Source organism: Myodes glareolus, chromosome 24, assembly GCF_982192425.1.
Source record: "Myodes glareolus chromosome 24, mMyoGla1.1, whole genome shotgun sequence".
In the NCBI taxonomy this organism is placed as follows: domain Eukaryota; kingdom Metazoa; phylum Chordata; class Mammalia; order Rodentia; family Cricetidae; genus Myodes; species Myodes glareolus.
The window spans coordinates 42,061,739-42,084,971 of NC_142049.1; the positions used below are offsets into that span (position 1 = coordinate 42,061,739).

Here is a 23,233-nt window from a genome sequence, read left to right on the forward strand (position 1 = left end):
TAGAGGCAGGGCCCAAGCCTGTCTAACAAAACTCACGGTGTAAAACCCTCCTCTGTGGACTGTCCTTGCTGAATCTCCCCTCCACAGCCCAGGGAGTGCACCTCACTGATGGTATAGTGAGAACCAAGGCTCAGAGTCGGCACATCCAAACCTAGAGTGCTTTCTGGTGCTGGAATAAAACACTCCAACCAAATGCGACTAGGGGAGGAAAAGGCCTATTCCCTCTTACACTTCAAGGCTAACAGTCCGGTACTGAGAGAATTCGGGGCAGTCCCTCAAAGCAGGCACCTGAAGCAAAAGCCACGGAGGAAAGCCACTTTCCCGCTTTGCTTCCTGGCTCCTTCTGCTTGCCTTTGTATATAGTCTAGGACCACTTGCATATATACTGCCCATAGAGGCCGGGCCTTCTTGTAACAGCAGCTAGTGCTGTGCCCCAGAGAGACACCACCGGAATCCAATCAAGTCCTATCAATACAATGCCCCACAGGCTGTTCGGAGCTGGGGAGCCCTTCAATGGCTTCTTCTCAGGTGACTGTAAGTGGGGTCAAGTTGACAACAAGAACTGTTCATAGGCCAAGATCACTCCACTGGCTGAATGCCTGTGCACACTTGTGTGACTTTCACTCCCCTAAATGACTTCCAGAGAGGTACTCCAGACTCTGACGTAGCCCTTAACCCCATAGGTAAGGGGCTAGGGACCAAGCTGTCTTCCCCTTCCTGTGTAAACCTCCACCCACCCTCACCATACTGGCAGACAGAAAGGAACAGCCCATTTCTGCCTTCCTGGCTCTGCCTTTCAGATCGTAGCCCGTTTGTCATGTCTATAGGGAGGTCTCAGCTGCTCCCATGGTCAGAAGGGGTCTGGGACCTTTATCTACTGATAAATGTTTCCCTTACTTAGTGATTACACAGTCACTAATATGTTCATGCAATTTCCGTCTATTTCCCTGAGTGTAAACTCCTGAGGAAAGAACTTTGTGGGACTGGAAAAGAAGGCTTACTTGCTGTTCTTGTAGAGGACTTGGGTTCCATTCCCAATACCCACAAAGCAGCTCACAACCATCCACAACTCTAGTTCCAGGGAGTCTGATGCCCTCTTTAGACTTCCCCGGGCATGAGGGTTGCACAAGGCACACTTAGACACAAGCAAAACATTTACACACATAAAACAAATAAAAGAACTTTTGTTTCACTGCATTATTATTATGTGGACTAGCACGGTGCCTAGATTTGCTAGCACTAAACTGTCATTTGAACTGATGGATCTGTAAGTTTCTAGATTCATCCCTGGCTGCATCTCGTCATCCCAAACTCTCATGACAGCTTCACTAAACAATTTTTTTGATGAAGAAACTGAGGATCACAGAAGCAAGGTGACCTTCATCAAGCAGTGAGAGGTGAAGTCAGGGCTCCCCCGAAGCCCTGCCTGACACCAACATTTTGTGTTTCCTTTCTTCACTCAGAAGGTAAGAGAGGTTGTAAGGGCCTCTGGTAGGTTCCTGCAGGAGGAGCCCAGACAAGACCAAAAGTCAGGGCAAAGGATCCCAGTAAGGCAGGTGCAGAAAGGGTTATGGAAAGCTTCTCCAACCTCTGCAGTAACTCGTCAGAAGTACCTCACTAGCCGGATGCGCCTCTACACTCCCTTCTTTCGTCAGTACTTGAGGATGGAACCTGGCAGGCAGGAGACTGTGGGAAGTCGTTTCCCATTCCTGGTTTGCAAAGACAGTCTTTGGAGACGGGCTGGTGGTGCTTGCTAGTCTGCGGCGCAGCCTCGGGGAAGCCAACTGCCAGACTGCCGGGGGAGGGGGGGCACGACTCGGACCAATTCCTCTGTGAACGTCTAACATTCTTGTGCCACGTGGAGCTGTAAGAACACTGCCAGACAAGTATTTTGGAAAATAATGTAACAGTATCTCGCCCACCCTGGTCTGGGAAACAATGTCTTTCTAAGCCAAAGTATAAAAGACAATCCTTGTATGTTTGTCCTCTCTCACCAGCAAGCTCCAGGATTTTATTTGCCTTGCATTTGGGAAGGGAGCGGAAACCAACGCAGCTGGTTGTGATCTTGACTCTTCACACAGCTTGAGATGATCTCGGAGCGCAAAGATCCTCATGGGTGTCTCTGTTTTGTTGACAAGTGTTAGCCCAGCCTGGAGCTTGGCCAAAGGCCCTGGTAATGGATTCCTTTCCGCACATGCCCTGGTTATCTTTGGCATTCTGGGCTCACCATCCTTGCTGTCTCTCTCTTTCTTCTGTGGCCAGCATCCTTGATGTCACAAACGATTATTTCTAGAACGACTTGAATTGTTTCTAGTGCCTCTCTGTTGGAGGGTAACCCTGGAACTTCTGAAGTGAACGAGGCCACTGGGGCCCAGGCTTGATGGTGTCTATGTGTACCAGCACTGGGGAGGGCTGGGAGAGGAAGGAGCTAGCTGGGAGTCAGCTTGGACTTTATCGTGAGACTTTGTTTCAAGAATAAAGATTAGACGGAAGAAGAGGAAGAGGATAAAGGGAAGTGGCGGGGGGAAGAAAAGGAAAAATGGTTCTGAGAGCCACCTTCAGGCAAGGCTTTCAGAATAAGTCTTTCTGTGTCTTACAGAGACCTTGTGAGTGACCTTGGTACATGGACAACTGCCACAGTGCTTTTGTTGGTTTGGCCAGTTTGGGTGGGGAACGCGGCTCTCTGAAAAGGCAGAGAAGGCAGACACAAAGCAAGCTGTGTACTCATCACCAAGGCCAACACTGGCACAGCAGCTGGTTTAGATAGGGCTTACTGAGAGTTCCTTAGATAAATGAAAGTTTCAAACAAACGCATTTGAAAAACACAGACAATCCCTCTGAGCAGTGCTTGAAAGTCACCCGGTAATTCAGAGCCTTTGGAAGAACGATATGGATAATACATAGAGACGCTAACTCACATCGCAGAAGTAAGCTCTTTACAGAGGATGGGTGTAAGCGCCCCCTCCTCTCCCCTCTCTTTATACAATCATGTCCACATATACAATCAGACAGTTTAGGCAAATCTGAATACTTCAGAAAACTATTTGGCGCATTAAATACGCTAATAGAATATAAATAACAAGAGGAGAACCAGGATTTCCAATAAAGGAGGGAATCAAAAGATGCTCTGAGTTTTTAGCAGGTACATCCAGCAGAAACCTTTTCGCATGTGCAGACCCTTCTATCAGTGTGGGACTCTCCCAGAGTTAACTTACAGAGTTGTCTTTGAGACCTGTTGCCTCAGCTCCCTCCCCCACCCCTGGAGGTCACAGAGTGGCCATCAGAGGGTAGGCACATAGGCTTCCAGAAGGGCTGTAGTAGCCAGAAAGGAAGTGTGGTCAAGCGGGTGGAAGAGCAGTGGAGCCTGGGGGCCTCCAGAGTATTGAGCACTCAGCCACTGCAGGCTGTGGGGTGCCACCATGGCTGCTATCCTTGCATGGGCTACTTGTGGCTGAGTGTCTTCTCTCCAGTAGCAAATCTCATCAGGAAGTAGCAGAAACCCTGGGGCTTTTCAGATTGACTTTTAACGCTAATTAAAATTATCTTGCTTTTGCTTCAGTACCCGCCCCCCCCATTGCAAATGCCACGAGAATAAAGCCTTTGCAGCGTCTTCCTCTCTTTTAATAGCTTATATTAATTGCACGAAATGATGGATTTCACGGTGACATTTTCATTCATGTGTAGCGCTAGTGGCTGTCCTCATTGCTGTGGCCTGCAGAAAACCAACTTAAAGGGGAAGAGTTTGCATAGACCCACAATCCAAGGGCATAGTCCATCATGGCAGGAAAGGCGTGGGAGCCGAAGAGCGGGCAGCTGGGCACATTGTGTGTGAGGTCGGGAAGTTTGAGAACGCGATGGATGCTGGTGGTACTCAGCTCACTTTCTCCTTCTTATGCAGTCCAGGGCTCCAGTTCACGCAATGGTTTAGCCCACATTTAAGACGGGTCATTCCACTTCAACTAATTTAGTCTGGAAAAGCCTTCACAGACATGCCAAGACATTCATCTCCAAGATTAACTCTTGGAGATAATTATATAAATAATAAATTCTTGATTCCATCAAGTTGGCGACCTACATAAACCTCCACAAGAATACAACGTACTTTGCTCACGCGCATGCCCCATCCCCATTACCATCTCCATTTTGCTGTTTTGCCTTTGGCGGGACTGGGAACTGAACCCGGGACCTTGTGCATGTTAGCAAGGACTCAGCCCTTGAGCTACATGCCTGATTCATCAGCCACCTTTTCAGCAGCACTGCCCAGTGTGTCTCACATCGTGCCACTGCCTGGGCCATACTAATGAGTGGCTGCCTTCCTTGGTGCACAGTGCTACCTGGCAGTTTTGGTTTTGCTTGACTCTCAGGAGAATTATAATGTTTGACCAAGGCTTCATATTGAGAGTAAGGACCAGTTTGTTCCAAGTCACTTGAGGGCTTGTTTCAAATGTAGATGCCCAGAGTCCGAATTCTAGGCATGCTGGAAGGACATGAGGCCTTTAGCACTCTCCCAGTAACTGTCAGGCTTCGTGGTTAAAGAGTCTGGGTCCAAGCTATCTTCACTCCCCCATTGAATAGCAGCAAGAAGCTCAGCAAGAAGACTGAGCAACTTTCAAATGCCCCCTTTATTGCTATCAACCTTAGACCTCTGCCCTTGGGATGGAGAGACTCTTCCAGAGGACTCCAGTTCAATTCACAGCATCCACATAGTGGCAGATTCCATAAAGTTCATGGGATCTGACAACCACTTCTGACTCCCATGAGCATCGGGCACACATGTAGTACATACCTGCAAGAAAATCACCCAGATACAAAAAAATAAATAAAATTAAGTAAAATTAAAAATAATAAGGCCTCTGCCCTTTACAACCTATGTGGTTTCTTGGCCTTCTAGTCTGCTGTCTCGGCTGCAGGGTGCTATGGGAATTGTTCACTGTAAGAGAATGTCATGGGGACCCACTAGAAGCAGGGAGCTGTGGCATGACTTTACCCATGGTTGTCCCTCCCTGGATAGTACATTGCCTGATATTCAGGGTCCAAGCATTTAGGGAGATTTCAGCCTACTTAGCTATCTATGGTAACTTAGGGAAGATGCTAGATGCTCTTTGGGCCCTTTTCCGCTTCTATGAATGAAAATGACAAAAACCATTCATCCAATGAGGATATTGGGAGAATCAAAGGTAATGTGTGAACAGTGCTGACCTTGGTCCCCGGCATAGAGTAAGAAAGGTTCACAGATTGTACTTCTTACCAGTGTTGGCATCACTGATTGGGCCACACAGATTGTACTTCTTACCAGTGTTGGCATCACTGATTGGGCCACACAGATTGTACTTCTTACCAGTGTTGGTATCACTGATTGGGCCACACAGATTGTACTTCTTATCAGTGTTGGCATCACTGATTGGGCCTCTCTGGTAGTAGAGACTGATGTGTGGGAAGAATGACTATAAAAGAAGGGACAAATTGTTAGAAGACCAGTTTGAAGGTCAGCAGTGTGACTCAGCTGGTCGAGTGCTTACCTAGGATGCATGAAGCCCTGGATTTGATGCCCAGTATTACATAAAAATTGGTTGTGATGGTGCACCCCTGTTTTTTAGTACTTTGGAGGTGGAGGCAGGAAGATCAGAAGTTCAAGGTCACTCTCAACTATGTGGGGAGTTCAACCCCAATCTAGGCTGCAGGAGACCCTATCTCAACAAAATAACAACAGCAAACAAAAACCAAACAAACAAAAACCAAACAACAAAAAAGAAGTTTGAAATTGAATGAAACAGGCCTCTCCTTTGATGATATATATATTTCCTTAGCTCTAAGAGGGATCCTGAAAAAGCAGGTGGAGAATTAAAACTTAAAAAACAACAGAAACGCTTGCAGGTGGGATCAGCCTAGGTCTGGACAAATTAGACGATTTGTTTTTCACCTTTGCTTCCTGAGGGTGGAGACCCTGAATTCAAGAGGCTGGATGTACGACCTTGAGTGCAGCCTCAGCCGCAGCTCTGGGTAGTCTCTTTCTTACCTCGTTGACCTCTCACACAGTTACCACTCACCCCTCATCCCAGCCCCTGACGAAAGGCAGATCCCCATGATAATCCTGCCCTACGCCCAACAGGAAACTTGACTCCAGGATTCTGCAGCTCAGGAGTGAGGAGCACCTGGGTGGGAAGCCCAGGTTCATATCCTTGGCTTATCCCTGATTCTGAATTCCTGTTCCCATCAGAACCAGGCTGTTCTTGGGTCTGTTCCTGTTTCCCATTCCCGTCCTTCTGCTACTAAACAAACCCAGACTCAACATATGGATCTTTGTTTATAGTTCTCTTTAATTCCTTTTAAACTAGCTTACAAAATAATAGCTTTCCTTATGGCATTCACGTATATATATGGGGTATAGCTCCCCTCGATTGAAGGAAAGATGTAGTCACTCAGAGTCGCAGCTCGGGACAGGGCTTCGCTTTGTGGTGTGGTGGGGACACGTGTCCCCCAAAGGATGTGAGTCGCAGGCTTCATCCCCAGCCTGTGTCACCACTGAGAGGGCACAGACTCTCAGAGGTGTGGCCTGTTGGAAGGGAGTCAGGTCACTGAGAAGTATCCTCTTCTCTGTCATTGCTTCCTGGCCACTCTGACCAGCCTTGGCCCTCAACACTCTGTGTGATGATGTTCTCTGCTACTTGGACCAAAACACCACTGACAGAATCATTCAAAACCACGAGCTTGAACAAACCTTCCTTTCAAGTTGCCTTATCTCAGGTCACAAAGTAGTCTGTGCTTGGCTCTGGCTTACAGGGTCCCTTCATGTCAGGGAACAGAATAGTTCTCACTCGGGGGTCACAAGACAATGGCTTGACCCCTGCATTTGGGGCCTGCTCTTCAGATGACAAGACACTCAAAAGTCACTGCATCCAGAGGCTCACTCTTGAGCAGCTTGGATCCAGCAAGTGTGAGCTCTCAGACTCCTGTGGTTTACCAGAGCCATTGCCAGGGAGGAAGTGATATGTGACTCGTGTTCCCATTGATGTCACTTCTCCACTTACAGGGGCAACATAGCCAGTCTAAGTTTTGAGTAAGACCTGTTTTCCATGGCGATTACAGTACTTTTTATTTGTTTTTAGCCCCTGTTTCATTGGATGTGAGCTTTGTTGCACCAAAGTCGAACCTGGGGAACCAGTGATTTTATTTGACTTACTTAGGGATCATGTGTGTGGTTATGGGTGGGAGCATCAAGACCTTCAAGCAGTGGAGCTGGAGAGATGGCTCAGAGGTTAAGAGCACTGACTGCCTTCCAAAGGACCCAGATTCAATTCCCAGCACCCACATGGCAGCACACAACTGTCTATAGTTTCAGTTCCTGGGAATCTGACACCCTCACACAGACATACATGCAGGCAGAACACTAATGCACATACAGTAAAAGTAAATAAATCATTTACCTTCAAGCATGGTTGTGCAGATGGAGCCTCTTCCCTTTCCCAGCTTATATACTCTACCCCGTCTCCAAGATCCCTGAGACCATGTGCAAAACTGCAAAATTGCAGATGACAGGCTGGGAGGAGTGGCTGAATACTGAGGAAGGTCCAGTGACTCTCCCTACCCCACCCCCTTCCGTGAGGGAATGTCAACAGTTAACAAGCCCAGCTGTGATGATCTAGAGCAAACAGATAGAGCTGGTCTTACAAAGATGGCCACTAATCTGCTCAAGGAGAGTACTGTCTACCTGTAGATAGGCAGGGTTCTCTGACGGTCTGAGTCTCCATGGTCTAGGATGGGTGAGCTCTTCACTCAGCTACGACTGAAAGTGAGCATTTGTGCCATCCCTGGCATATGTGTCCTAAACTGACAACTGATGCCTTAGGAAACTAGGGACAAATATGGTTGTTTTTTTTTTAATTCCCAAATAGACTTACAAAATGTTTTGCATTTTGTATTTCTTTAGAACACTGCAATTGTCTTTCTCCTTTATAGTTGAGAGTCTGCAGGGGACAGCTGACTCTCTCTGCATCCCCTCCCCACCATAGGCTGGAGTTTAAGATGTTTTTGGCTCCCTACAGTACAGTCTTCTTGGGAGGTCAGACAGATGGGGTCTGTAACTATCTGAATGATGGGTTGATGGAGCTGGTCACTTATAGGTCAGCACTGAAGCCCAGTACCCACTTAGCTAACCACCAGTGGCTGATGTTGAGGATCAAGAGGGAGGGGTACAGTTGGTGCTTCCTGATTGGAGGACAGCGCTTGCCCCTAGGGGACATCCAAACTCAAGATCATTCAGGGGTCCTGACTGAGTGCTTTGGTGGTAGGTTTCAAACTGGCCGATGGCTGACATTTGGGCAGTTTTGAAAGTTTATAGTAGGAGAACAAAAAGAAAGCGTTGTCAATGTTGGGGATTAAAACAGGGCCTGTTTCAGCTTTGCGTCTTTGTCTATACTGCATGTCAAGTGGACAAATGTTCTTTAAGATTATGGGATGTTCTTTCCAGACCAGCTGGTTGTTCTCTGAACTACCGACTCTTCGGGCTACCAGTGCTTGCTAACTGCGTTGATTTAAAGTTACCTTTTCTCGTGCTGGCATAATAGCCGTGTGGAAGCAGCCTACTTACAGAATATTTTTGCAACTGGCCATAATCTGGTTTCAGTAGGAAAGACGTGTTGTAATTACCTCATTGGGGCCTCCCATTCACAATTTTTCTCCCTTGCCTAATTGGTAAGATATTTTACTTTAGGTAGGAAAAATAAAAGAGAGGAAAAAAATGGAGAAGAAACTGCAAGAAAAAAAACAACTGAAATTATTAAAGGGGTGAGGAAGCAGAGGAAGACATTGGGAAGCTTACAGGAAGATGTGTGTGGCTTCAGTTATCTGAGACCTCATCAGACTTCGGTCCTAGAGATAACGTGCAGGTAAGGCGAATAGTGAGCCTTTGCTTACCAAACAATAACATCATGAGTAGTTTGGACTGTGTAAGTGCATAAGTGTGTGCAGAAGTGTATGTCTGTGCCTGTGTGCATGTGGAGGGCAGAGATTAAAACACACACACACACACACACACACACACACTTTTTTTTTTTTAAAACACAAGCAGTAACTTAGGTCTTGTGCTTGCAGAGCATTTTGCCTATTGAGTGATCCCCTTAGCCTGCAAGTGCTTTTAATTCAAAGCAAAGAATGTACTGGTTTTTATACTGTACATATTTGACTGTCTCTGAGCCCCCCAAAATGGCTTTGGTGGCAATTTTGATTTAACTAGGAATTTGCTTTATTGGCAAATACACATTGTAGACGTCACTACTCCCATTTCTGTGTCCGTGGCACACTATGCCAATGCATCAAGATGCTGTCTCCTGCTAGCTGGATGCATTCTGAGGCTTTTCAGAGCAGTGTTACAAAAACCACTTAACTTCAGCTCTGTCTTGAGCTGCTACACCCCTGTTGACAGTGGCCTAACCTTACAGCCTGCAGTGTGAATCTCCAGACTCTCAGCAGAGATAGTCATCACCTGGGAGTCATTTGGAAGCCAGACTCCCAGCCTCTTGGAGACCTGTTGAATTGGAATCTGTGGTTCTCATGCATATGAAGACTTGGGGGGGAGGGCGGAAGTGCACTGAATGCACACTTCCTTTGCCCAGAATTCTCAGCTTTAGTATGCATCAAAATGCCCTTCTTTAAGAATTTGTTAAAACACAGATTGCCGGTCCCCCATTCCCTATTCTGGGAGTGTTCACTCAGTAGAATGGCGTCGGGTGTGTCAGGGTTAGAGGTGTTTTCCTGCCATTGCCCTGGAGACTTTGGACACTCACTGCATTTGAGCTCTGGGGAGGTCTGGGGGTAATCCCACAATCCTTAACAGCTGGTAATGGCGATGTCTTTCTACAACTCTTCATCATCTGTGAGAACTGGAGTTCAAGGCGGGATGTAGCAGAAGCCCCTTTCCTTTTGGTATATTCCTACTAAAAGGCAATCTCACCATGCATCCATTCAGTAACAGTTTGGGCAGCATCCTGTTCAGTTCTGACGGAATCTCATCAAAGTCAAAATATGCTTCTTCAAAACATTTATTCCTTTAGAAGAGAATGCCTGAAACAATAAGTAAGCTGAATAAAGCAAGACGCTAGCAGAGGAGGTCATTCAGAGTGCACCCACTGTGCCAGGGACCACTTGGGATTTAATTTCAGAGAGCAGGACTAAGAGCTAAAACAGGTTATGTGCATCTCCCTCCAGCGAGGGTAAAAAGTCCCAGCAAACAGAACGGACGGAGGTGGAGAGAGTACCGTCTCACCTCTCAACGCTGCAGGACTGTTTTAAAACTGAACTTTGATTTTGGTCTGGGGTCTTCGTTTAAGCGACTACAGCAAAAATGCTGTAGACAGGACAGCTTACACGACAGACATCTATTTCTCCTAGGCCTAGAGACTGGTGGTCTAAGACCAGGCTGGAGCCCTGGTCAAATTCTTTTCAAGGGTTGCCATCTCACTATCAGAAAGCAACTATCCATCTTCATCCCATCTCCTAGAGAACGGGCATTGATCCCTTCGTGAGGATTCCTTGGTCAAATACTTACTACCTCCCAAAGGCTCCACTGCCTGATACAAATCCAGAACTAGGGTGCTTATTTACAGTGCTGGGCCCTGAAATCAGATTCTTGCAGATGATAAGCAAGTAAGCTGTCTACCACTGAGCAACATCTCCAACCCTTTCTTCCTTTTATTGGGACACAAGAATCTCATAAAATTGCCCTGAACTTGGTATCCTCCTGCCTCAGTAGTAGCAGAAATTGTAGGCTTGCACCACCATTCCTGGCCACATTAGAATTTTGCCAGGGATGTAGTCAATAGCATCAGAATAACTGAAAATTAACTCTGTGGATGCTGTAGATCAAGCTAAAGGATAGGAACAAAGTGACAACTTGTGTCCTAGACTCAGGAAAAAAAAAGTGGCTTATAGAGATGATAGTGGGGCATGCTGGCAGGCACAGAAATAACAGTGACAGTCTTTTCTGGTCCACTATACTAGCAGACACTATCTCATTTAGCCGGGACAGAGTTTTTTGAGAAATGTACTCAAACCTCCACCTGATTGCATGAGACATCCGCAGTTTTAGAAGGTCTGTGAAGGTGGAGAAACTTCCCAATTCAAATCCAAACCAGTCTCCAGGTGGGCCTCCTCCACAATCAGCCCCGAAGCTGCCTGCCTAGACCATCTATCTATTTTCCCTTCAGCCCTCACACTCTGTCGGAGGGGAAGGAATCCTCCAGCGATTCCAAGTGGAGGAATCTGTGATCTTGGCAAGTCCCAGGAGCAACCAGGCAGGCAGGCCTGCATGCAACCACGAAACCGGGGCAGGATTGGCCTCAGCCTGCCCGGGTCACCAAGCCACTCTAATTACAGTCTGTGGTAGGTGGCGGGAGGAGCTGTCTTGGGGAGCGAAGCTTCCCCGGCCATTGTATCAGCCTATAAATACTTCAAATACTTAAGTGCAATGTGCAACCTTTGAATGTCCCAGAGGAAGCTGTTGGGAGGCCCCTGAGCCTGCCCGGAAAGGAGAAATGACTAGCGTGTCCTTCAGGCAGGGGACAAGGAGACCTGCCCTGTCAGTCCCGATGAAGGTGCAGGGGAGGCTGGGGCGTGCCTCCGGAACGCGCGAACCGTTGAGATGACCCAAGCCATTTTGAAAAAGGAAAACCGATTTCCCCAACACATGTCGGGGCGGAGGGGGGCGGGGAAAGGCGGGAATCTGCGTTCCAACGGCGTTTTCGGGCGGCTCCGGGGACGCGGGGGTGGCGGCCCTCAGGGAGGCGCGCGCCGGGGCCGTGCCGCAGAGCGGCCACCAGCTCGCTTTGTACTTGCGGCCAAGCGCGGCCCCAGAGTTTCGGTGGCGGCCCCGGGAGTTGAAGCCACGCCCCCTTGCAGTGCGAGTCGCGACCACAGATTGGTCCACCGCGAACCAATGGGCGCGCGGGAACGGCCCGGGCTGTCAGCGCGCGCCGCAGCCGATCCTCCCCTGCGTCCAGCCCTGCAGCCCGCGTTGCCTTCCAGGGAGCTCAGCGCAGCGCAGCGCGGCGCAAACAGCCGGGCCAACTGCGCGTCCCGGTGCCCGCGCCCCGCCGCCACCGCCACCACCACCGCCACCGCCACCGCCACCGCCACCGCCACCGCCACTGCCGTGCTGCTCTCGAGCGCACGGAGCATGGGCAGATCCGCAGGCGCTCAGGTGCCGCATGTTCCAGGGGCTTGTGAACAGCGGTGATCGGCTGTCACGCCCAGACAAGACCTTTCCGTGGAGATCGCCGCGCGACCGCTTCGGCGCGGGTGACAGACACTGCAGCGTGCTTGCAGGGTGACAGCCGCCTCGCGGTTGAGACCTCCTGCGCTCCGTGCGCCCTCAGTCTCCCCATCCTCCGCTCATTAGCTCCGCAGTTCACACCCGCAGCCTCCAGAGCGCGACGTGTGCGTCCCTAGCCTGTGTCTTTTCCTAAGGAGCCTCCTCACTTCGGAGATGCAATGACAAGTTAATATGGGCGTCCACGCTTCGGTTTCCCAGGAGAAGAATTGCCAGAGGCGGCCGTCCCTGAGCTTCTGAGCAGGCCGCCCGCTGCGACATCCGCGCAGGTGGGACCTGCTGAGGGCAGTGACCAATCCGCCACCCCGCCAGCGCGCTCGCAGGATTTCACCAGCTCCCCAACCTGGGGATTTTGTTTTTATTTTTTTTCCCTCTACTGTTGGTGGGCGCCTCGTGGGCCGAGGCCCGGCGCCTACTCGGCTGCCCGCGCTGCCTTTAGCGGTCGCCTCCGCAGCCGCTGCCAGGGACGTGCTGGGAAAGCCTAAGCCCCGGGAGAAGATGCCGGCCATCCTGGTAGCCTCCAAAATGAAGTCGGGACTGCCCAAACCGGTGCACAGCGCCGCGCCCATCCTGCACGTGCCCCCGGCCCGGACTGGTCCTCAGCCCTGCTACCTCAAGTTGGGAAGCAAGGTGGAGGTGAGCAAGACGGCCTACACCAGCCAGATCCCCCTGAAATCACAGGGACTGCAGGAGCCGACAGGGGAGGGGCTCCCGTTGCGGAAAAGCAGCTCTTTGGAGAACGGGTTCGATACCCAGGTGAGAGGTGCTGTGTGCCTGGGCACTGTTGGGGGTGGTGATGATGAGTGATCCTTCACGGGGTAGGGCCACAGCTGCTTGGAGGAGAGGCTACCATAACGTAGTCGGGAAGAAAAAGCATACCCCTTTAGCTGGCAGATTGGAAGGATACACTCACTGGTCAGTGGGTGTGGCCAGGGTGCCAGAGGTTCGCCCAAGGAGCTCCACAAAACTAAGGGGTGCTGGTAGCCTGCGGCTTCTTTGGGCTTGGAGCAGGTGTAGAGGTGGTCTCAAAATGCACATGCTGACATTGGAAATGTTAGGGCCTGAACGCTGAGTGCTTGACTCCAAGGAGACAGTATCTGCTGCTGTGATGTGTGTCTGCTGTCAGTTCCTCGTGTTGTAACCCATAAAGGGGTGGTCTGGTGTTCCTTTAGATTGGATACCACCTGGCCCAGCTATGAGATCCAGGACAAGGGTGATTGCTCAGAACCTGTCCGCCTCCTGGCCTGAAGAAGGCTTGTTCCTGTCCATCCGTAGGGAGAAAGGATCTGGTCAGGTGCTACTGACTGCTAGCTTGCTGGAACAGCCAAGGAGTGGGCTTGCCTTTGCCATAGGGGTGGCTTGGCTGTCTCAGAATGGCTGCCGAAGCTAAGCCCCTCCTTCCTGGGTAATGTATGCTGCCAGTATTGGTGGCTCTGGTGATTAGGGAGAAGATGGTGAGGGTGAGAGATTGCCTGAAAGAGGAACGGCCACTTCTACCTTTCCAGGCATAGGAGACATCCCCCTACTGGGCTGGGTGACAGGCCCTGGCCAGGCAATCTCTTTTAAGGAAATCCTTAAGGGCCAATCAGTTTCTCTTGGCCTTGTGCCTTCCTCCTCTTCTGGCAAGAGGGAGCAGGGGCATGCTGTATTTTCTTGGCTGCCAGTCAGCAGGGACTTTTAGGGACAGGCCGACCTGACGGATGTGACTGTCCCTGTGAGGGGAGGAGAGGCCTCGGGTAGCCAGAGAGGGAGGCCGTTTGGGGCTGGTGTGGGAGAAGTGGCAGCCGACCAGCTGGCCTTTTGGGCACCTTCTTCTCTGCTCACCGTCCCTACCTTCTGCAGCTTTCTCTGGTTGCACTTAACGCTCGACACATTTCGAGCTTTCTGCCGGAGGGATCTGGAGCGAGGAGCTGGTTGGAGACAGACTGTTGGAACGCAGAGTCAGAGAAAGCCCTCCCCGCACCGACTCCCACACCGGGCCCATCAGCATGTCCCTCTTGGTGCCGCACTTGCTAAACATTTTTGGAAGCTGTCAGCCCTGACTGATGGTGTGTGGGAGGAAGGCAAGGTCTCCTCCCGTGCTCCTGGGCCCTGGCTCTGCGAGGCTGTGTGCTCTGTTCTTTCTTAGAGCTTCAGGACCTATCCAGGGGGCTGTGAAGCGAGGGGAGCTCCGGGTGCTTCCTTCTCAGTGGGGATGGAGTGAGTGGGGTTTGGGAGCAGCGACTGAGAAGGTGACCCATGCCCTCGAGCCTGGTGATGAGGACCCTAGGAATGAGCAGGAAGGCAGATGCTGAGCTCATTCATAGCCAGACTGCCGCCTGTTGTTGCCTATTTGACAAACGTTGTCAGTGGACTGCAGTGGGCAGGCTCTGGGAAGGTAATTCCCCTTTTTAAAAAAATTACTCTTGGATTTCTCCGTGAGGGGCTAACTTGGCTCTCTTCCCCGGAGGCGCTGCTTTCCTTCCGTCCCCACTGTCCCCACCACCCCACATTCCACCTCTCTTGCTCTCCATGGGTCTTCTGCATCACGAGGGTGATCGGGCTAGATGGCCCAGGAGCTGGCCACCTTCCAGCAGACAGTCATGGTTTCCCAGATGGCCCCTCCTTGCCAACCCCTGGGTCTCCTAGGGGCTCTTCTAGGTAACAGACACTCATGGCCCCACCCTGACATCAAAGGGGCTTTGGCAAAAGGCTTTCACCGTCTTTGAACAGGGTATCCCCATGGTGACAGATGGTGCACATTCACCTTCCAGAAAAGTCCCTCGATTATGGCTTGAGGACCTTGGCTGACTTGGCACCTGGTAATTTCCTGGTCCCAAACTTAATGTTTATCATTAGAGGAGACTCAGGAAATGATGAACTCAGTGGCAAATGATATCTTGGAGCCCTTGGTTGGGGATTTTTGGCAGGAGACTGGCTGGGTTGTGTATGACTACCAGCACAGGTTTCAAAGCATTGGCTATGAGCAGTGCCCTGTGTCTGATGCACGCTAGCTGGGTGGCCTAGTCCATTAACTACTCCCCTGGGCCTCAGTGCTTCCGTCTGTAAAAATGGGCACAAGCAACCACAGGAATTGTATTAAGAAAAGCTTTGTATCCTTTAAGGGAGAAAAGACAGGGCTCTGGGAAGGTGTCAAACTGTTCACAAGTGTCTACAAACCTCTGGCTCTGCCTGGCACAGGTCCAGGCTGTAGAGGATGGGGAGCAGGGTGGCCTGTGGAAGGCCTGATGTGCCGGGCTCTTTCCACGGGATCTCATTGGTCTTCACAGGAACACTTAGAGTAGGTGTGGTGCATTGGGCCATGTCCTAAGATAACAAGAAAGTAATGACGGCACCCTTGCACTTCCTAGGTGCCAGGAATTGTTCTGGGTGTTTTGCATAAAAACAAACTTTTTAGTCTCATGACAATCTGATGCAATATTAATAGTTACCCCCATTTTACACACGAGGAAATCAAGATTAAACAGCCTTGGGAGCAGCAGAGGTAGCAGCATTAGAATTCAAACCCCTTAACTCTGATGATGGACATGGAAAACCACAGCAACTGCTGGCCGATTATAGACCTTGTGTTATCTGACCATAGATGTCGCCACTGATCCACATTGTCCAGTGTGGCAGAACGGAAATCCCAGCTCAGGTGCTGGGCCAGTGACACGCCCACTCTCCATCACCCCCCTTTTATGCTGTGGCAGAGCTGAGGACAAATAAGACCTGGTGGTCTGGGTCTTGGGGCTGAGACATCCCCAAGGAGACATGACTGCTGTATCCAGGAGAGGGCAACACTGGGAGAGCTGAGGAGTCAAGATGCTGGGAGGAAGGCTAGTGTCTCCAGGGCTGGAGAAGACCAGGGAGGCTCACAGGGAAGGCAGGAGATGGGCTGCGCCCCAGGAGTGGACAAGAGTGGCTAGTGAGGAGGATGGGGGGCGCGAATAAGAACAAAGGAGCAGAGGTTAAGCTGCCCTGCAGGGGTGCAGAGCCCAGGTGCATGTCCCTGTGCATGCTCTAGATTGGGTGCTTTGAGGGAGAGCAGAGGCTCAGCAGTTGAAGTACTGGATGCTCAGTGCTGGCCCCTATTGGACGGTGGCTGCATACAGGCCAGTGGCGAGAAACTGGGGAGAGGGTGTCTCCTCCAGAACTTGGCTCATAACCGACGCTTGGGAAGCAACAGCAATGACTGCTGTTAGCTTGTGTTTGAGAGTGTTTGACGTGGTAGTTAAGGCGCAAAACATTCCTGTTTTCCTTTTCCATTCTGGGGTCTCTCGCTCACCATGTAGCCCAGCCCAGCCTTGAACTTGCAGAGATTCACCTGCCTCTGCCTCCCAAGTGCTGGGATTAAAGGACACCACACTCCATTCCTATTTTCACACACAGTAATTCCATTAACTCAGTGAGTCTTCCCCCATCTTCCCTACCCCATGCCTGGTGTCCCCCACCATGGAAGACTTGCGAGCCAAGAGCTGTCAGAGGCAGCCCCACTGTCAGTCTCCGACTCCCTTCCTGGACCGCTCTACAGGCCCACAGTTCCGTCCCAACCTCCAGCAGTACCTACAGTGCCTCATTCAGGTCCCTCTGACCCCCTTTCTGCTGCTGTGCTACCTGGGCCTCCCTGAGAGGGACCACTTATAATATCTGTTCTGATCTCTCGTGTGTTGCGAACTACGGCCATGTGTAAGTAATCATTTTAGACACATGCTCTGTGTTAGCGTGCAAGCCTGTGGCCAACCGGCAGATAAAGGAGCACTCTTGGGCTATCTGGGGATGAGGTTAGCCTCTTTCTTAAGAAGCGGTAGTTGCAGGAGGAAGAGATGATTCCCATAATACTTTGATATTTCCTGTTTTTAGAAGCTAGTGTTCAGCCTGCAACTTCTTTCTTTAAAAAAATAATTAGAAGTGATTGAAATCCTGTGCGAGCGTTTTAGATGTTTAAAAAGAAAGCGTGGGCGAGGCCCCTGGGAAGAGCACAGCTCCGAGCCTGCAACCTGTTGCCGCTTTGCTCCACTGTGTTTTGATTAGAATCTCTACTCCGTCATCAGAGTTGATTATGGATTTGATTAGTGCGTTTTTTTCTTTTTCTTTCTGCCGTTGTGTTATTCCCTTTCTTCTCTTAGTTCTTGGAGGGGGAACTCATATTGTGGTTATCTGCCAACATGCAAGAATGTTTACAGTTCACATATTACTGCCTACCCCCTGGGTTAATTCTCTAGAGACTCTTGAAAGGTAGACGCGGAGGCTTATTTGGGCCATCATTCAGTGTGTATACGTCTTAGTATAAATACGCCTACATCTATCCACACAGACACCGCTCTATACACATGGAAAAGCTTCAAGTGCCGAGCACATGAAATCACACACATACATCAAAGAGGAAGCGAGGGGAGTCAGAGCCCAAATTTTAGCTTTGATAGTGGCTTGGTTTACGTTTCGCTTTTCACACATTCTCCTTGACCAAGATTTGAAGCACTGGCTCCCCACTCGTTTTTATTTACCTTCACGACATGAGGGCTGCAGCCTCATGAGGGCCGTTTTGCTCAGCCCTCTGTGCATCTCCTGAAGCCAGTCTGCAAAGCCAAACCACCCAGCAAGATTTTGGCTGAAGGTCAGAAGCTCTCATTTCTTAATTCAGCCTTGCCTCTGGGAAAGGGTCGTTTACAGAGCATTTGCTTGCTGTCAAGTCGTCTGGGCCATTCCTTATACCTTTATCGCTTAGTTTGAGACACAAGAAACTGGGCAAATGTGAAATGGTTGGCTTGTTTTATGTGAGGAAGCTAAGGTCAAGACAGACTGTCACTTGGAAGCAGTTCTGTGCAGCAACTCAGACTTCACTGGTGGGCAGATTTGGATTCAAATCCAGGCTTTGGGCAAATTACTTGGTATTGATAAACCATGTGGTTTTATTTTTTTAATCTGTGAAACAGAAATGGTCATGCTTATAGTAAGCTGTGAGGATTCAATGAGCTATCACAGGTAGGATGCAGAGTACTGGCCTGGACTGGATAAGGAAATTGTGGTACTGCCTATTTTGACAACCCAGCATCAAAGCCTGACTGGTTCTGCCTCACCCTAAGCTCATCTACCTGCTTTCCAAGGGCTTAGCTGACCGCGGGGATGGACAGGTGGCTTGCCCCACCAAGGACCAAGCATGGCAGTGCCTTGGTTCACTGACTAAGAAATACGAGCAAACTCAGAACAATGTCATCCAAAGAAGTGGCTTCCAAAGCTGTTCACTGAAACATCCACATTTTAGTCACAGGCACACCGTCCCTAAAATGCTAACTCAAATGAGGGCTCTGCTCCAAACTAGACTGGCAGAAGGCCTCCTCCGTGTGCCCCTCTTAGCTGCCACTGCTGACGTGGTGGGATGCACTGCCTAGTCTGTTGGCCCAGCTCAGGTCGGAACTCAGCAGGTCGAGGCCCATTCGTTACCTAGGTCTCCTGATGGCTACTTACGGTTCTGGGGGCAGAAGGGAGGCCCTTTTCCCTCGTAACTGCCACAAATGTAGTGGGAATTAAGCCTCATGACCAGTTTGGTCAGTAAGGTTCCCCAAGGCCTAATGGCCAGCCGCCCAGTGGTGTTTTACCAACAGCCACAGGACTGATTTTTCAATGGCTACTCTGTCTTGTGGTCACGTTGTTCATAGAACATTTGGGAATAATGGGCCATGTGATTTAGAAAAAAAGCTTGGTCAGACTTTTGTGCTTCCATCTTTGCTTAGACAATAGCAAGGGACTCGCAGTTTTCGCAGGAGCCTGAGTCACCCAGATGAAACCTTACAGTGACTCATGACTCCGTGCCCCTTTCCCAAGGCAAACAAACCTTCTCTTGTGTTTGCAGACAAAGACCCCACAGCTTCAGAATGGTTTGTCCCTCTTTCCATGGGAGCTCTCGGTACCCTCAGGCGTACACCATATGCAGTATTGACAAATTTGGGGTTATTCTACCCCATTCGGTTCCTATATTACTGTAGGAAGAGAAGGTGAGAAATGGTGCCATATGGGCTTGTGAAGTCAGCTCCTCACGACGGTGTCGCACACTATGGATAATTATAACAGGGCCGAGGAGATGGCTCAGCGGGCAGCATGTTGGCTGTGGGATCCTGAGGACAGAGTTTAATTCCCAGAACCATGTTAGAAAGGAAAGAAAAGAAAGTCAGGCACAGGGCCTCCTGGAGTAGGGGATAGGGGTTGGGAGCAGACACAGGAAGAACCACAGAACTTGCTGGTCAAGACCCAATAAGAGACCCTATCTCCAAAAGATGGGGAGAGATTGGGGACTACAATACTTCACACCAGTGTTTACACACACGCATGCATGAGCATATACCCCCAGATTACCCCCCCATCCTGCAAATAATAAATAAGTAATTACAGAAATTATTGACCCTGATGAGCACAATCTAGACTCACATCAATGTATTTAACCCTACAGCATCCCACAAGGGAGGGGCTGAGTCCACAGACTGCCCATCCAGATGTTTAACTCTCAGCTACATTGTAGCACCGTGTCTGCCAGTCTGTCCCCATGCTTCCCACCCCAACTATAGTTCCAAGTAAACACTTTCCTTTGTAAGAGTTGTCTAGTGGTGGCATCTCTTCACATTGATAAAATGCTTCCCAAGAGAGTGCATAATTTTACTCCTCCCTCCTTACCCCAGAAGCTGAAAATATTCCTTCAATGTTAAACACATGTTAGTTGATTAACAATATCAGTTCAGTTTTTTGGGATGTATAGAGTCCCATGTCCTCTGAAGCCGCAGGACCCATCAGGTTGGCCAGTGGTAAGAACTGTCAAGGCAGGTGTAAGACAGAAGGGAAAATGGATTTGATGGGAACTGTTTGCCTGCATGAGGAAACAATCAAGTAAGTCCTCACTGTGGAGTGGTTTTGTTGTTTGTTTGTTTTGAGACAGAGTCTTATTAAATAACTTGGATCTCAAACCCAAGATCCTCCTGCCTCTGCTTTCTGGGTACTGAGCCTGCAAGTATGTGCCATCATACCCTGTGCAGATCAGTCCTTAATCATAATCACGGTCATAATGATAAATCGTGACTTATTCATTTTTATTTTATGTGTATGGGTGTTTGGCCTCCATGTAAGTCTGTGTACCGTGTGCATGTAGTATCTGCAGAGGCCAGAAGAGGGCGCCAGATCCCCTGGAACTGGAGATATGGATGGTTATAAGCTATCAATAGATGCTGGGAACCAAACCTGAGTCCTCCTCAAGATCAGCCAGCTTTCTTAACCACTGAGCCATCTCATCAGCCTAGCCCTGGCATCTCTGGAATAGTCAATGTCATAAAAGACCCAAACAAATAAATATGATAGATAAATAAGACTAAAAGGAGAAAGTTGACCAAGGAACCATGACAAACAAGTCTACTGATAACTCCTTGACTGGTCCCTGGGTGGGCAGAAGTCACACAGGACATTCTGGAGGCATCAGGGATACCTGAATGTGGCATGCATGGTATATCATGACATTCCATCAGTGTCACGGTCGTGGAGTTATAGAAAAAACATGTCCTTTCCCTTGGGAGATAGGAGTTAAGTACTTAGAAGCAAAGTGTCTCGATGTCAGCAACATTCTCAGATAGTTTGGGGTGTGTGTGTGTGTGTGTGTGTGTGTGTGTGTGAGAGAGAGAGAGAGAGAGAGAGAGAGAGAGAGAGAGAGAAAGAGAACCTCCAGAGAGAGAGAGAGAGAGAGAGAGAGAGAGAGAGAGCGCACCTCCTGAGAGGAAAGGACTAAAGTGGATGTACAGTTCTGTAGATTTTCCTGTAGGTCTGATCATTGTCTAAGTTAGGTGTTGGTAAACACAACAAAGCAGACCCCTGGCTGAATGCTCTTTATCATCGGTGCTCTGTGGGGTGGGTGGTCTTCAGGTCACCACAGGTGTGCCCTCAAAGGAGACAGTGAGGCCCCAACCCCCTCCCTCTTTTTCTTGTTTGCTCGCTGATTGTGAAGTGGGCAGTTCCACCCCACTCCATGCTGCCACCCCGATGAATTGCCACAGGTCGAAAAGCACCCGGGGCCATTGGGTCACGGAACCGCACTGTGACCCAAAATAAACCTTCCTTGTGATGAGACGTTGTGGGTGTTTTTTTTTACAGTACCAGAATGACTAACACCGGCTGTATTCTCAGGGCTGTGGCAAAAGCACTTGGATCTTGCATGTGAGCTGAGATCACATGACAGGGGTGACCAAGTAGAGGGTACACAGAGTTGATAAGCTGCATTCTGGCGAGGCCACGGCTTGATGCCTGCCTGTGTGGAGTTGGAGGCCTGTCCCTCACATAGGCTACTCATGGCCGCACAACCATTCAGCTGCTCCAGTGGATAAGCATGCAGAAATGGTGGTGTGGGCAACTTCCTCTACCCCACATAAGAAGAAAGACCTGAGAAGGGTTTGGATGTATATTGGCCACTCAGGAAAAGGAGAAGGTGGAGAAAAATCCATGGATAGAAAGGAGGAAACTTCCAGAAATGAGAGTCACACCAATGATTCATGTGCTGTTTCCAGACTGTGTTTGAAGCAGCCTGCCCGTGGAGAAAGGAAATTTATGTAGTCTATGACTTTGGAAGTTAAAAATCCAGACATCATGTTGCAGGCTCTTTCAAGTCCCCCCTACACACACACACACACACACACACACACACACACACACACACACACTGTGGCTGTGTCCCTTAATGACAGAAAACAATGGCAGCATGTTTGAGAAGCAAATACTGGATGGCATCCCCAAACAGGAAGCCAGAGAGAGGCCAAGGGCCTGGCTCGGGCTTTCATATCATCTCTCTCACACAAGAACTGAGTCCAGGAGATCAGTGTTCCCTTCTGAAGATACACCCCTGTGCCCTGAGGGCCCTACCCTTAGAAGTCCCACCGCCTTCCAGTGCTACCTCCTAGAGACCCAGTGTCTGACCCATGAGCCTCAGAGAGGTACACCCAGCATCGAAGCCTTAGCATGGAAGAATCCTCTAATCCTCACACTGTCAGAGGCCGTGATCCTGATCCTAACTTCCCAAAAAGGAGCAACGGTCAGCAAGGATGGGCGCCTTAAAGAGTTTGGGGACCTTCACAGATCTCTCAGGTAGAACATACAGGGATAGAATTACAACTCAGCTTTGGCCCATTCCAGATCTGTGCTGATGACTCTAGAATTACTTTGTTGATAACTCGAGGAGGCCTGGGGCTGGCTCACCCTGAGGTGCCCTCTCCTCAGAGCCCGTTTCCTGCTTTGCTGGTCTTGGCCATCCTCCATGTTCCGTCTTATCTCTTATGGGGCTTCTCATGGGGCTTCTCGGCTGCCGCCAGGACCAGCCTGTCTCCAGAAAGGATGGCTGCATCATTCACGGTCTGTGGCTATAAAGCCTAGGAACTTGGGATACCTAAACCAGGGGAGATCTTAGAGGCCGTGTGTTCCCAGTTTCATGGTATAGATGGAAAAGGCATGTGTCTGGAGAGACATGTGACTTGCTTGCCTTGAGCTCGGGGCTCCAAGGACCTAAGTGCAAACTGCCGCCCAGGCCTCCCTTCTCTAGGACCGGAATAGCAGATGCGCAAATGCGCATCTGCGCATATGCGATACTCTGCTCAGAAGGGCCTGACGGTGTGCCGCACCAGAACCAGCCTGGGCTGCCACAGCTTTCCTCCGGCCAAGGTCTTCACAGCAATAATCATTTCTTCGTACTAGGAAGCCTTTGTATTTGGCTCACAGAATCAGGGAAACAGGATAGCATTTGGCCGACACCACCGCGGTCCCTGGACCAGCCCCACAGGTGGATAAGACTGTCCCGTCCCAGCGTGCCTTTCTGTTAATGTAGTTCACGATCAGACAGCAATCCGGCCAAGCCCATGGAAGCTAGTACTAGAATACTTTGACCCCATTCCATGTTCTTCATTACCAACCTCT

General features: G+C 49.8%; 1 protein-coding gene across 6 annotated transcripts in view; it reads left to right on the plus strand.

The window, feature by feature from the left end:
* The first annotated feature begins 12,067 nt into the window (after positions 1-12,067).
* The window catches only part of Nav2 (neuron navigator 2), a 356,673-nt gene continuing 345,507 nt past the window's right edge, over positions 12,068-23,233 (plus strand). For 4 of the 6 annotated variants that reach the window (XM_087901385.1, XM_087901389.1, XM_087901387.1 and 1 more), the window contains exon 1: positions 12,077-13,078. In XM_087901385.1, coding sequence (XP_087757511.1) covers positions 12,821-13,078 — 258 coding nt within the window. In that variant the 5' untranslated portion in view covers positions 12,077-12,820. Of the gene's footprint in view, positions 13,079-23,233 lie in introns of all 6 variants that reach the window. The other 2 variants (XR_015736368.1, XM_087901386.1) reach the window with 2 other exon arrangements.